This window comes from Phocoena phocoena, chromosome 3 (genome assembly GCF_963924675.1).
Source record: "Phocoena phocoena chromosome 3, mPhoPho1.1, whole genome shotgun sequence".
Lineage (NCBI taxonomy): Eukaryota > Metazoa > Chordata > Mammalia > Artiodactyla > Phocoenidae > Phocoena > Phocoena phocoena.
Genome location: NC_089221.1, coordinates 138,828,079 through 138,843,804, shown reverse-complemented (window position 1 = coordinate 138,843,804; position 15,726 = coordinate 138,828,079). Strand labels below are relative to the sequence as shown.

The 15,726-nt window shown below is 37.9% G+C and overlaps 1 protein-coding gene across 1 annotated transcript; it reads right to left on the bottom strand.

Annotated features, from left to right (window-relative positions):
- Positions 1 to 242: 242 nt before the first annotated feature.
- GABRA6 (gamma-aminobutyric acid type A receptor subunit alpha6) lies at positions 243 to 15,188 on the bottom strand. Its single transcript, XM_065875613.1, has 9 exons — positions 15,151 to 15,188; positions 14,833 to 14,951; positions 14,180 to 14,247; positions 11,980 to 12,200; positions 11,812 to 11,894; positions 11,358 to 11,501; positions 10,796 to 10,948; positions 9,330 to 9,589; positions 243 to 518 (listed from the first exon to the last, which is right to left on the bottom strand). Exons 1-9 carry the CDS (start codon positions 15,186 to 15,188, stop codon positions 243 to 245), a joined length of 1,362 nt encoding a protein of 453 aa, XP_065731685.1.
- Positions 15,189 to 15,726: the final 538 nt, after the last annotated feature.

Sequence of the window (15,726 nt, the reverse complement as noted above, 5' to 3'; positions counted from 1 at the left end):
TTATCCTTTTATAAAATTTTCTCTAATGTGCAGAAAAGTCATATTTTTTACCAACCTTCACCTTCCAATTTTGAGGAGTAACGTTATTGCTTTTCTTGCCCATACATGCTTACTCAAAGCTATGTGTTAGAGATTTTCAATTTCGATTTCATGTTCAGAAAAGCATCTATACAAGTCTCATTGCTATTTTTAAACATTCAGAAAATGAGAACTCACAGAATACAGGTTATTACGGCTGCAACCTATTCAACACTGCTGCTCACTTCCATCGTGTCTTTGGAAAGATAAACTATCCAGTATACAAGGTTGAATCCTGCAAATGCAACTGGGAAGAGAATCCGAGAATACTGGTCTATTTTACTGGTACCCGCAAAGGTAGGAGAGAGGGGTGGGGGGGTGACAGGTGTTGACTGTAAGATGGGAGCTCTTGTGAGGACTGTGCTGGCCTTGGAGGATGGAACTATTGGCAATGTCAGAGAGGTGATTCTTTTCTTCAGATGGTACTTGGAATCAGGATGCTGTAGAGGAAAAGATACATATATATTCAGCCTGGGTAAAAGAATAGACATCCCTTAATCGTTCATTTTTTCATCATTGGCAGATAGTTACTGACTACTTACTATATAAGTTAAAATATCAGCAAATTCTTGATAGTAATTGATGGCGCTACTTTTCCAAGAAAGTGGTAAAACAAATTTTAAAAACATCGATTTGCTAACATCCAACGTCCTCTAATTTAATACATCAGCAATTGATGCTAAGCATGTTCCATGCCCCAGAAACTGTGTTGAGTGTTGTACCATTAGGAGATAAGCCAGGTTATAAGGGCTTATCCACCCACCACCCCAGTTATGCATAAACCCATAGGGCAATGGGTATGGGCAATGAGAGGGAATTTCATTTGGGAATGTGTGGGCAATTACTCAATACAAGAAAATAACAGCTCGACTAAATGGTATCATTCTTCTAGACACATTCCCAGCCTACAGCCTAATCTTTACCTTTCATAAATTGGAACCCACTGAGGTATCAACAACAGCAAAAAAATATAAAGGTGCTCATGTACATCAAAAGCCAGTGACGAAATAGAAATACCCTTGTATTGAGTGGGATGGCTGTTCTTCCCTGGAAATACGACTACCTCTTGGTCCAGAGTTGTATATTGAGAGCTTTCTGCTTTCCATTCAGAGCTTCTCTACTGGTCTCCTTCCATCTTAAGTTACCAAAGTGATATATTTACTAACCTCAGAATTGTCATATGTTCTTTTCTATCATGAGATTTTCTGTTCCACTGAAATCATAAGACAACCAATCCTAGTCTTGAAAGGGATCTTCAGTGCATTAAGTAACAGATGAGAAGGCTGAGGTCCAGATGTGGGAACTGCTTCGCCCATAGTTTCACAGCCCGTAATAAACCGCCTTGGTCAGTCTCACTGCTTGTTTCATCCCAGCATTTTCTCACCTTCAAAGTATTGAGCCTGGTTCAGAGACTCTAATTCTATTTGCGTTAGACTCCTTTCATAATGGTGGAGACTGGGGGGCTTCCTCTGATTCTTACCTTTTCTTGTCTATGGCCTCTAACAATCACTCTCCTTGTGGCCAGGTTGTCCTTGCTGGATCCCTGCCTTCACACCCTGGCTGTACATTAACCCTGCTCTTGTAAAACTGCCTCGTTTTCTCCTTGGCAGCAGAATTACCACTTTGCTGCCTGGCAGGGTGTGTTACTCACGTGGACACAGACTCCTGGAGCTTTAGACAGCAGCCCACCCAGCAACAGGATGAGGCCGCCACCTCCCCTGTGCTGGTTGAGCCACAGGACCAGAATTAACCACCGACGTGGTGACATTTGGACTGCGGGAAACAACAACCCTGAGAACCTCTCTTCTCTATACTCCCATCCTGAATTTTGCTTTTGATTTGTCATGGAAGTTTGCCCAGTGTCTATAATAGTCATCATAGAGAGTTCAAGCCCACTGTGCTTTTAGGGGCCATGGGAAAATTTGTTTCTTTACCAAAAGCAAAAATAAATCAGTATGAAGTCTGATTTGACATGACCATGGTGAATTTCAAGCAAAGAATATCTTTATTTGTTATCTGTTGACCCAGTATTAGGCTAGGCACTCTGGACAGAATTAAATAAATCATAGGTATTGGAGGTAGAAGAGAATTTAAAATAGAAGAGTGCCAAGTCTACTGATCTTGGATAGGAAATAAGTGACATTTTCTATTAAAAATATGTGACAACCCAGGACTACTGTGCCCAGGGCCACTAGATAGTGTGTGGATAGGACCAGAGTAGTGGTATTTTGGTCTCAATGCATGCTACCTGTGTTAGAGAATAAACATAGCATTGTCTGCCAAGAGCTTTCTATCATGTTTCTCAAACTCTGATTTGAATTTTCATCTATTATATATGTTATTAAAATATTCTCCACCTGAAAGAGCAAAATGTGTCACTGTTTAATTCTTCAGAAAGAGTTCTCTTCCTCCCAGATATAAGGAACATTAAAATATTTTACTCTAGTAAATTTTCTAAGGATCATAATGGAAAGAAAGAGGGCAAGGCTTTAGAGCAGATTTTCTTCTAAACACGTCTTGATTTTTAATAACATGCATTGTCTGTCTGACACCTATGTTTCTTCCTTTTTTAGGGAGAAACAGGGCAGACATGAACAAGTTCACTGAGATGAAAGTGATTATAAACCATAATCTAGCATAAAAATGTAAGGCATTGTTTCACCTCTCTCTCTCTTTTGGAGATGTTGGGAAAACTTATTTGTCCATCTCTTGGCATCGTCACAGTGTCACAAATGACTTAATGAAGATTGCCGAATAACCCTTGTCCAGAGTTAAGCAACAGCATTCACCAACTGACAGCATGAAAAATGTATGCGCAATGGCATTCGCCTGGAATTAAAGGTCTCCTGCAGTAGGATTCCTCTTTTCCTCATCTGCTTCCCCAGACAATCTCTATGGAGGGTTGCTTAGGAGTTAAGAGGGCAGCAGAGTCAGAAAGCCCTAGACTGCAATTCCATAGATACTACTTAGCTGCTGTATGACTTAGACATGCCTTAGGAGTCACTGACTCTCCCTAAGCTTACATTGAAATCAACTGTACTTGAATAAAAAAAAGAAAGAAAATTAAACAAAAATGAAAAAAAGAAAGGGACAATTACTGTTTCAGCTGTAAGGTTTTTTTCTTTAAGAACTTGAGAAAGGAAATGTGTTCTTTCTCTGTACACATTTCTGCCTACCTAACTGTTACATCTCTCTGCTGTCATCACCTCTTCCCTGTAAATATTATTTCCGTTGTGCTTTATCCCCTTTCCTGACATGAAATCGCTTTAGTGGTAGAGGGCATATTATTCTCATGTGAAGTGTTCCACAGTGCCTAGCCAGTGCACAGAACACAGTGAACGCTTAATAAACATATGCTGAATAAACAAATGAATGAAAATCTAAACATTTCCCAAGACTTTGTAGTCAGGCAAAGAGAAGGGAACAAAACGTTTTATGATTATTTTACACTATATTTTAGCATATTGTTGATATTACATTATATTATCGTTACCATATCTAAATGCTTACCATTAACAAGCACTGCATGGCACTTTGCATGCATTATTTTGCTTATTCCTCGGAAGAATCTATCATGTAAAAATATTATTTTCATTTCAGAGATGAGCAAATGAAGGTGTATGCAGAAAGCTCACACAAGTAATAAGCAGCAGTACCTCACTCAATCCCTCTCAGATGCCTAAGATCATACTTTTTTTTTTTTTTTTTTTTTTTGGCGGTACATGGGCCTCTCACTGTTGTGGCCTCTCACTGTTGTGGCCTCTCCTGTTGCGGTGCACAGGCTCCGGACGCGCAGACTCAGCGGCCATGGCTCGCGGCGTGTGGGATCTCCCCGGACCGGGGCTCGAACCTGTGTCCCCTGCATCGGCAGGCGGACTCTCAACCACTGCGTCACCAGGGAAGCCCCACTCTTAATAAATATTACTTTTTCTTTCCATCAGCTTTAGGTTTTAGGGCATGGTTCCTCAACCACAAAGCTACGGATATACTGATACTTCTTAGTTGTGGGAACTGCCCTGTACATCATGGGGTATTGAGCAGCATCCCTGTCCGCTACCCACAAGATGCCTGTAGCAACCACCTCCTCGGGGTTTTGACAACCAAAAATATCCTTGCTCCTTGACAAATGTCCTCTGGGGGAAAATTCACCCACCATTGAGCTTCACTGGTTTAGAATTACACTGTCTCATTGCCCAATGATGGCTGGGGGATTTCTAGCAGGCAGCAAATACAAGGTGCTCAAGGAAATGCCAGAGGGCTGGCTAACCCACATGCTGGATAATCAGCTCCTGGATAATTGGGAATCGGCAGTGTAGGAGACTGGACACCTAAAATTTAGAAGAATCACACTGAATTTCTGAAATGAAAAGAAAGCCAATATTGCAAACCATTCAAGCTACAGGTTTGTGTCAGATCCCGCCTGCTCTATTGTAAGCTCAGCAGCTTCAGCTGATGGTAAAATAAGCTTTTGTCAGAGTCCAGATGAGGGCTCAGCTTGGGGCTGTCACTGTTTTGAGTGGAACGCCTGTGGTTTTGAATTTTTCCGGGGCTCCCCTGCTGTTCAGTGTCATCCTGCTTTGGGTATTTTTAGAGCACTGTTTTGTTTTAAGTAACGCCATATTGCAAAGGTACTTGGAGTCAAACTGGACTTTGTGACAATCAGTTATTTGGTATAGGGATGAGGCATTTGGGAAGTACTTAGAGCAATTCTGATACAGCATTTAGTGAGTCTAATATATTAAAGAAGAGGGGGCAACGGGTTACCTCTTAGGAGAAGTATTCTAACCAGGGCTGCATTACTCAAAGGACAAACAAAGTGAACAGGGGCACCAAAAACAAGAGAAAATATTTTTGAAAACATTTATTATTGGACCTTTTTTAAGCTACATATTAATCATTATGGAGAAAATAAACTCTGTCAAATGTCCTCACATTTATTTTACAGCTGGTAGAATTGAGGAGCGGAGACAATTCCAGAATGCCTGCAGAGAAGCAGCTTATTGGTAGCAGTCTGGTGGGTCAGTGGTGCTAGTGGCATGTCTGAAAACCATACTGGAATGTTTGGAGGGTGCAAAAAGGAATATTGGATGGTGATTTGATGGAAGGTATAGGGAGAGAGCCAACCACCTACACCCCTCATCTAATCCACCCCACCCTCTCTATAAGTCATATGACGGCGCTACCATGGGGAAGGGACATCATGATCTTTCTGGTGCTCAGAGTCTCTGATGGTCTTAATTCAACTGTTCATTCTTTGGAGTAATGGTAGTATTGAAAGAAATCTTAGCACGATTTGGAACAGGGGAGGTAAATCTTTCAGTATGCTATGATTCATATTTTTCTACACAGGTGAAGGGCAACATAGTAATGGCCCAGCAGACGTTCCAGTCTTGAAAAGAGTACAGGAAGGACAATATGTCTTATTTCCCTCTCTGTGCCCAAGTTTCTCACAACTGACTGAGAGTTTCTAGAGCAGGGCCAGGCTCATCTTTCTTTTCTCTGCATAGGCATCACTTCCACCACAATCACCCCTCCATACTGAGTTAGGTACTCTCTCATGGCTTTTTTTCAGCCTTCTATACATATCTAACCACAGCCTTTATCACAGTATATCGTTATGGCTCCTTGAGTAGTTTCCTCTCTTCCTGCTCAACAGGCAGCTCCATGATGGAAGAGGCCCTGTTGATGTCACTTACTAAGGTAGCTTCAGCATTCTACAAAGGATCTGGCAAAAAAAGCACTTAACAAATAAAGGCTTATGGTATGAATAATTTGATGAACACATAGGTACTCAATAAATTGGTGTCGGGTGAGAAGAAAAAGTAAGGTAATCAGTATAAATATAGTTATTATCTTGACCAATTAAATTTTGGTCCACTTAGTTTGTAGATAATTTACCAAGAACATCACACGTTCTGTGAAAAAGAGAAGCCACAGGGCTTCCCCGGTGGTGCAGTGGTTGAGAGTCTGCCTGCCGATGCAGGGGACACAGGTTCGTGCCCCAGTCCGGGAAGATACCACATGCCGCAGAGCGGCTGGGCCCGTGAGCCATGGCCGCTGAGCCTGCGCGTCCGGAGCCTGTGCTCCGCAACGGGAGAGGCCACAACAGTGAGAGGCCCGCATACCGCAAAAAAAAAAAAAAAGAAGAAGCCACATTGGATGTACTGATGGGTAGGGGGCCAGGGGATTCATTCTTAGGAACATAGTGGTGAGGGCTTAGATTTTTAAAATAACAAGAAAACTAGCAAAACATCCAGAAAGAGATCAAAGTCTAAACTTGGTCTTATATATAAAATAAATCTACCCCAGACACGTAATAAGCTCCGAAACAGGAATAACTCTCTAAAGCCAAAATAGCATACTAAATAAAAACAATATGGAAAGATACCCTATAAGCAGGAAAGAAACTGTGGACAATTTCTTCTCCAAATCTAAAAATGTAAAGTCTCCACTTCCAAATGCCTTAAAATAAGAAAGATTAATACTCTATAGAGCACTTCTGAAGATTTAGTTTTAGATGTCTCTTCCGGTGTGAGTACTAGGCTTTAAATGCCTGAATTTCTTTGTCATTATTATAATAAATTTCAAGGTCAAATTCAAAGTGATAAAGTTTTCACGTTCATTCTAAGCAGTTTCCTGTGAAAAGCAATGTGCATATTAAAACATACAACTTAGAATCACATGAAATATCCAAGCACTTAATCTCATTTCAACTTTACCACATTGGTTTGCTATTTCAATGTCCAACTTACTCAAATAATGTTATTTTGATTACAACTGAATAGGCATTTTAAAATGTCATGGTATTTGAAAGAAAAAATGACCTTGCAATCATAATACACCATTGTGCTGTATAAATTCGAAATGTGTAATTTGTTTGTTCCTCTATATTATATAAGGCAATAGCCAAGTTTTGACATAAATAAATAAAACTGTACATGTTCTATGTAATCATCTATATTTTTTGATGCCTACAAGGTTAATATTGTTAGGTTTGGTTACTTTTCTTTTTATTTTTACACTTTGACTTAGCCTTTCAGAAACAAAATTCTCCTTTTCATTGCCTTGGAATATTTTAAGTGGACCCAGGTTTAGAAATATAATTTTTTGTAGGGAAAAAAGTCAACTTGCAAGGAAAAAACTACTTTGAGATGGTTTAAATGCAATTTTTTATCCAGCTTCCCAAAGAACCTGCTCATTATATGTTACTACTTTAGAACTATTAGAAGGTAGTTTATATGAAGACCTGAGATCTTAAATTCCATCTTATTAATAAATTATACCTTTACAATAATGGACTTAGGGAACGATAACTCTATGCTTCCTCTAAGGATTTGAAATCGTATTCTTCTTAGTAATATATATTTTAAAAGAGTTGAAGTAAGGAAGTTGGTCTTTCTTTTTGTCTCAATATCAAATCAGTGACGATATTCAAAATCACTTTTCTTAGCCTCTTTTTCATGAATTTCTTTTTTTATTTTTACTGTGTTTATCAAATAAGAAACTGTTAAATGGAATTATGATAAATATTAATTTTTCTTCCTTTCCAGCTATATGTTAAGATAATATATGACCTTTGGACAATATGTCAATTATATACCTATGTAAGTACAGATAGGTTGTAACATAATCACTTATTTTTACAAACAAAATAATTCTCAAAAATATTTTGAATTTATCTTTTCTGAAATATATAATTTTCAAGTCTTTTGAACTGGATCCTTAACATATTTGTTACAAAATTTATATTTTTGTGAACTTTCAAAGCACACACACGTATATAAAGAAAACATCATTAAATTAAGGGAAGAATTTTGGGAATAACCTTACCTACATACAGAAAATGTTTTATCCAGTGGTACGCACTCTATTATATTTCAGTCTTTGAAAAAGTGTTGGGCCTCAGCCTCTGTAAATCTGTGGATATTAGGAGTTCTGGAATCAGTTCCTAGTTTTTCTACCAACTAGTGCCTAATGTTTTCCTTCTCTGAGGCTCTGTTTTTTATTCGTAAGTGTAATTAGACCAGATTACTGGATGGCAAACTTTTTTTTTTTTTTTTTAAAACAAGGTCTAATTCAAGAAAAAAAAAGTCTTTAAATTACATATTGCCACTTACTTATCATGGAACTGGTCTTATCCTTTAAAGAAATTGTAAATTCTCTAACAAGTTTCTAAGTTTATCAAAGAGAAAAGTTTCAATACAAAATTATCTTTTAAAGCCAATAAACATCTGAGTATTTGGAAAGTAAAACACACATAGCTTTATAATTTTTATCATAAGATTTAACCAAGAATTAACTGGGCTGTATGTGGTTTTGCGATTTGGAAATAGAAATGAGAATTGATCAGTTATAAAGAAATTTTCAGTTCAAAGTGTCTGCATTACTTGATTTTGTAGAGCAAAATTTTCCTCTTTTCAAGAGCTACTTGTTTAGAGTTTGTTTTGAAATAAAAATGTACACTTGTCAATCAGTTCTATAATCCAGTTTTTAAAAAGTACATGCGATTTAATTGTGAGAATTTATTCATATGTGAAATTGAAATTTTGGGGCACATTTAAGACCCTTGAATTATTAATGCTATCATTTATTTTTTATTCAAAAACACTTTGGGGACCAGAGGTTAGCCACAGCAAATCTAAACTTAATTTTATAGGTATTTCTCACTGATTGTGTCTCAAAAAAACCCACATTAATATACATAATAATATGTATATTATATACATATAACATGAATGTGAACATGAGAACGTTTTCACATGAGTCAAAAACTTGGCTTATGACTCAGCATTCATAGAACCTAATATACACATTGTGCCCTCCTGAAATAAAGCAGCGAGTGGATTTCTAACAGAAATGGTCCATAGGAGTCCCTGTTTGTTTCCTTCAGACTCTGAAACCTCATTAGGAACTTTTTTTTTTTTTAACTTTATTCTCCCTAGTCGGTATAACGGAACCTGTTCAAAGGAAACATCTAAAGGCTAAGAATTTTCTGTCTCCTCTGAGAGCTTGCAATCTGCCAGTATTAGTGAGGGTGATGAAAGAGGAATACCAAAAGTTTAGAGCAAAGATAAATGAAGGATTGTTGCTTGGCTTTTTTCTGTGAAGCTGGAGAAGAAGTTGGCCTTGGAACCAAATTTATGTAACTCATGCCCCACTAATATTACTTTTGGACTATTTAATTGTTTGTGGTAACTATTCCGGCTGCCTTTTCCTATATGGTAGCTAACATTAGAAAAGTAAACAATTACCAAAACAATCTCAGCTTCCAAGGGTTCAGTCGCTTTTGCTATTGTCACCGGGGGTGAGGCTGCAATCTGTGCCTTCCTTTTGGCCTTCTGTGTCTGAAGATTGGTAAAGTAGTTGACAGCTGCGAACTCAATAAGAGCAGAGAAGACAAAAGCAAAGCAAACAGCTATAAACCAATCCATGGCGGTCGCATAAGACACTTTTGGCAAGGAGTGCCTGGCACTGATGCTTAGAGTGGTCATGGTTAAGACAGTGGTGATCCCTAGAATGAAACAGAATGAGAAATGCACTATTAGCATTTGCAATCCAATAACAAGATCAAATGGGAACATGATGGTGGAGAGGATTTTTGTTACAAATGTATTTTTTGTTATTTTATTATTTTTAATTGTTCACAATTATCATAGGCATTCACATTTTGGTTTCCTTCAAAGCCTAGTGTGATGATGTGTATTAATAATAATATATTATAATATAATAGCAAATTATTACATAACTAATAAAGCTTTGAACTTCTGATCAAATTTAATGCTGATATCTTTCATCATATTTAATAAGTCTATTTGATGTGAATAATAAATATAAATTAGATTTCTCAATTTTTTTTATTTCTAGCTTGGTTTTAAGATAAAATATCTAATCATGAGAAAATAATTTCATTACTCATCTGCCAGCAGTCTTCTGTCTTGGAGGATTTATATAATTCAAAGATGGTAAACATCAGTATATAAATATTCTTTTATAACTTGCAAAAAGAGATCTATTTTAGTATGGTAAATTAAAAAGTCAAAATTTGTCTGAGATTTCAATTAAACTCAGGTCTTCCCTATGAACTACTAAATTTATAATCATAAAAACTGAGAAAAATATTGGATTTTGTTACAGATGATATTTTTCTGTTATAGCTCTTTTTCTTATTTCATTTTGTTCCATCACACTAGTAGTGATTCTATACATCATAAGTGTAACTAAATATTTAGGTTGAACAATGGGGAAACTGGTGATATTTATCTATTTTTAGACCTAAAAAATGGTAATTTTTTTTAAGATCCAACCTAATAAAAGTGAGATATAATTTATGTATTTGTGGGTTCAATATCTTGGCCTTTGTTTTCATTGCTTTACATGTCAGTTTTTAATTTTCTGCTTTCTTTTTTTAGTTATGAAAAAGCAAATTGAGTTTAAAAACAAACAAAAAAAAACAACAAAAAAACAACTCTCCTAAATAGGGCACGTCAAAGTCACAGGAGACCAGCCAGAATTCTTGCTGAGACTAATCTTTTGTTGATTCGCCACACAATGTGAGATAAGATGAGGGTCATTTTATATGATACATGCGTCTGAATGAGATAGGAGTTTATTTCCTTTGTGGGTTGAAAAAGTGCACTGGTGTGAACATTCCCCTAAGATACACAAGCAATGTGAGCTGGAGGATGACAGAAAGTAGAGCCCAAAGAGTGAAGCATACCAAAGACAGTTCTGGCCGGAACAGACTCCTTATTAATCCAGAAAGACACCTGGGAAAGAATGACCGTCATAATGCAAGGAGTATAGATCTGTATCATAAAATAGCCCATCTTCCTTTGCAAGTGGAAATAAACTGTCATTATTACGTATTCACCTGTTGGAAGACAGGTATATCAGGGTTATTGCTGTTGACTGTGCAGAAGGAATGCAACTGGAAATAAATCTTGCAGATCTTTAAATTAATATGGGTGGGAAGAAAACAAGCAAAGGCATTTTTTCAATGTATGACAAAGCTACTCAATCAGCAGATGATAGATACATCAACTCATTGTTTTCTGTGGGGTTCTTTGTGTCATATATATACAAAACTACTCACTCCAAGGCTACACAAATCTTTATATGCACATGGTTGCAAAATCAATTTTAAATAAAGCTACTTATCACTTTAAAACAACAAGTTTAGCTGAGGATGGATAATGCAGAAGAAAAAGAAATAGATATTTTGAAAATGTGCACTGGAGTCACCATGCAGGATTACATCCATGCGTTGGTCAAATGCTTACCTGTGTTAGATTTAATTGTCTCACTAGATACTGTTTGTCCAATCAGATCATACTGAAGGAGGCTTGAAGATTCTTCTGGGACTTCCACTGAGTAAAGTGGTCCTTTTTTCCATGTATATATGATTTCACTTTTGGGGTAAGCATCTGAATTTTTTAAACAAATTAAACAGAGAAGTAAATCTGGCTAATCGTGTGTTTGTTTTCTTTCAAAGCAAATCTTGTTCGTTATAAAAAGGAAGTACAAACAAATTTTTAAAATGATTTTCTTTAATCCTGGTGACCAAAACCTCTGACTGTATGATTGAGAGAGAGATGATTAAGTAAGTTAATTCCTGGAATCGTACTGAGAACGTCAGAGTAATATTTCTCTTTTGCTTTCCAGTGTCTGACTAAAACCAAATAATTATGTATTTTGAATGCATTATTTGACTCTCAGAAGCTTTTTGTAACTTACAACTCCCAAACTTGAGTGGACAAGCATGCCCATCCATAGGAAAGTTAACCAGCCTCATAGGACAGTCAGCGTTGATGGTAAGCCTAAGGAACATTGAAATAAGTGGTTCTGAGTTAGTATGATGGACAGATAATTTGGGCAGAGGAAGTAGAATTGGGGAAACCTCACCTCATGGTGTATAGAATTGTTCCATTCTGCATTATTCTGAAGAGTTTGTTAGGAGTTGTCATATTGTGAGCAATTGATTTTTTGCCATTCCTGAAAAAAGTGTCAGGTGTCCAGATTTTACTGACCATCAGGTTATTCAAACTCAGAATCTCAGCTGGCCCCCCAAACTTCAACCTCTCATCAGTCCAAGTCTGGCGGAAGAAAACGTCCATTGTATACTCCTAAGACAAAATAAGAGATTCATGCATGCTGGGCAGATGGCTTATTAAGAATAGTTTATTCACTAGCTTACATACCCAATCTTAAAACTTAAGAAATGAAGCAACTTTTGATGACAATAACCTATCAGGAAAGTGATAATTTCAGTGACTTATTATGTTTTCACACTCTAAGATTGTAATATTATTATAAAAGGTAGTGTTGTATTGTGCAGACCTCTCTCTTCCACCTTCACCCTCCTTAACATTCTTCCTCTTTTTCTATCAGTCATCCATCTCTTCATCTATTGACCTATTGAGTTCCCCCTCCTTAATTTAGAAGAAAAATAGAAAAAGATTTAGTCTAGGTTTTATGCTGACCTTCCTACCATCAGTGAGTCTAACCAGTCCCTTAGCAGCTTGTTCACCTTCAAAGGTATCTCCGAGCAACATGGTACCACTTAGTAAAGTTCCAAGGATAGAGAAACTTTACTTGATAAGCATACTCTTGTCTGCACATCATGATTGTTTTATACTGTTCTCAGAGAACATAAAAGCAAATGTTACCATGATTACCCAAACAGAGCATCACTTAAGCATGCATAATCAAAATTATGAGTTTTAATTTGTGGCTCTTTTGAAATAACATTAAAAATCTTAAGAATTATGATAAGGGCCTTTGCAAAAGTCAGTGATAAATAACAACTTATAATTAGGTCAAAATATGGCCAAGAATTGCTTTGCCTACTTTATATGTTCCTTTATGAGACCTATTACTGCAAGTGGTGATTATATTTTAAAACTATAATTTGACACACAACATATCCATATAATGATGATCCAGGCTATAACAAGCCTCTCTTGTACAAATATAAGATGTGTGTCTTAAAAAAGAGACACATGCATAAAATAAATTCTAAGTGTCCCCAGATTTCAATGGTACCGTAGAATATGGTTGTGGTTGTTTATTCTTGGGGTGAGTCAGTACTCAAATGAAAAAATATGATAGTTAAATAATTGAGAATTCTGGAGAATGCTGACTCTCATTTCTCTCAAGTCATAAGACATTTATCTCTTAAATAAAGTACTCCTCACTCTCTCCCCCTCTTCTGTGTTGTTTTTTCTTACTTCTCTTCTCCTGCCCCCCTTTCTCTTTCTCTTTTACTCCTTCCTTTTTCCCTTTTTTTATTCCTCCTCCTTTCCTTTCTCCTTATCTTGTCAACTCAAAAAGCAGAAGATGAAAGTATCTAATAACTGTTTATCTAGAATTACATTCCCCTAGTACATTTAATGCACCACTTTAAAGAGTTATGTTTTTCTTCAGTTTTAGTATTTATATTTTACTTTTAGGGGGACATACTACCTGAGAAATATGAAGGAATATCATAATATACTTTGTTCTAGAAGGCTGGTTCAGGTTTTCATTGCTGCTTACTATAAATACCCTCTTATGAATCCTATAGCCATCTGTACCTGGAACAGAGTCCCCAGAACACCTATTGGTCCATTTGCAAACATAAAAGGTGGAATGCATTACTCTTTCCAAAGGACTCCCTTTACTGTTTTAATAACACATACCGAGAAAGATACACTGCCAAAACAGCTATGTTTTAAATTTGATAGACATTCTCAATATACACTTATGTAGCATACCATCTTTGCTGGTGTTTCTTTTTTCTCCTCCAAAAATTTACTAGGACTTCATAAAGATGGGGAAAAATCTTCTCTTTGTAGGGAAGAATAGATGCATGATATGTGAACAGAAGAGAGGATATCACCATAAAAGGCCCCTCAGATTAGTACTCAAGCAGAGCTTTTAGTGAAATGTGAAAGAGATGAAGCCAGGAATCTGCTCTAATGGCCATTCCTTCCCAGCAGGAGCACACGTATTGCTTTTGGATCTGGAGCCAAGTTTGGTAACAATGCCCCTTATCATTCATTCTGGGATTCAGCCCTCTCCCCCAACTAAGCAAAATTACTCTCCTCACTCAGAGCTCACTCACCATCTCCACATCTGACACGGGCCCAAAACTTGTTACATAAATGTCTGTTTTGACTTCAGTGACAGCACCTGAAATGAGCCCAGAGGGATGGGGGCAATTATCATCAATGATGTCAAGGGGACTGAACTGAGCAACTCTATCACAAAGCCCCTTCTCATGGCCAGAATCTGCAACCCATCCTAAAGTAATTCCAGCAGCAGGAATCCTTCGAATTTTCAACTTTACAGACTCCCACCAGTTGCATTATTTTGAATTTATTCTGGCAAAATTGTGAAATTTAAGGAATGGACGAGAACTAGGTTAGTATTCTAAAGAAAATTACAACAATAATGTTCAGTGATGGCATTAATGGGACAAATGCTAAAGAAAGTGTTTTATATGGCAAATCCCATTTTACACTCAAACGCCCTATGAGGCAAGCACTGTTCATACACCCACACTGCGTTTGAGAAAGCTGAGGCTTAGAGAGTTCAAATGACTGGCATATAAGGTTGCGAATTGAGGAAGGGACAGAGACTGGATGGGAACATACACATGGTCCCTCCCCAAGCCCTGCAACCTGCCACTCTGCTATCCTGAGGCCTCTGTGCCTTGGAATGGCACTAAGGGGGAAGAAAAGTACAGGCGTTTGGTCTAGTAAGGATGCCTCTCACCTCCAAATCCCGGTCGCAGCCGATTGTCATAGCCTTCAAGCAAGTTGTCCAGGATCCGACTGATGTTTCTGGAGTAGAAGTTTCCTTCATCTTCCAGTTTCCCTAGGGCATTTTCTACCCTGTGAGTAGACAGTCAATGACCCTCACTCCTGGCCTCAGAGGAAATAGGCTGTTCATTCCAGCCTCGTCTACCCCACCACACGTACATGCCACACCACCCAGGCTGCTTCCATGATTTGGTATAGAAGTCACCCAGTGGGTGTGTGCTTGCCCTTTTCTCCGAGCAAAACGGAAAAATCGGAAAAAAGTCTTACTCACCATAGAATAATGTAGAGCCAGGGCAGAGGCGATGCCATCCTGCAGTGCACTGAAATGCCCAGTTCTCCCTCCTCCTGGGTTCTCCTCCTCCCAACCAGCTCCCCTTTGCCAATTAACTAGAGCAATCTCCCGGACCACTCATAGCCCTTCTTGTTTGTGTCTGGCCAGTAATCCAGTAGGTGAGAAGGTTGCCAGCTAAACTTGCAGGGTTCCCCTTGCTCTCTTCGCTCTCTGTTCCGTCTTTTCACATGGAACAAGGTGGTTTGCGGTCTTAGAGTACGTCCTAATGGACACTTAGCCTCCTCTGACTGACTTAGTTGGGAAATGAGAGTCTGAAGGGACAGTGCATGGTCAGAGAGCAGTGACAATAATCGAATAAGGCATAAGGGGAGATTAGATGGGAGAAATCCACTGCTAGTTTTGGCATGGACTTCGCAGGGCCCTGTGAGGAAATCTGGAAGGCAGTGGCATCTTGCTGATTGAGATTATGTTCCAACGGGCTCAGCATTTATTATTTCCGTGGTTCACAGAAGGATTTCTACATGGCTTTCACTGCTTAAAATGTCTAACAATATC

Excerpts from the sequence above, each read along its gene's own strand:
- GABRA6 (XM_065875613.1), bottom strand. The coding sequence starts at position 15,188 with ATGGCATCGCCTCTGCCCTGGCTCTACATTATTCTATG. Across the intron at positions 12,201-14,179 it reads CCGTGTCAGATGTGGAGATG|GAGTATACAATGGACGTTTT; the intron begins GTGAGTGAGCTC and ends ATTTTGTCTTAG. Across the intron at positions 10,949-11,357 it reads GACAATTAAATCTAACACAG|GTGAATACGTAATAATGACA; the intron begins GTAAGCATTTGA and ends GTCTTCCAACAG.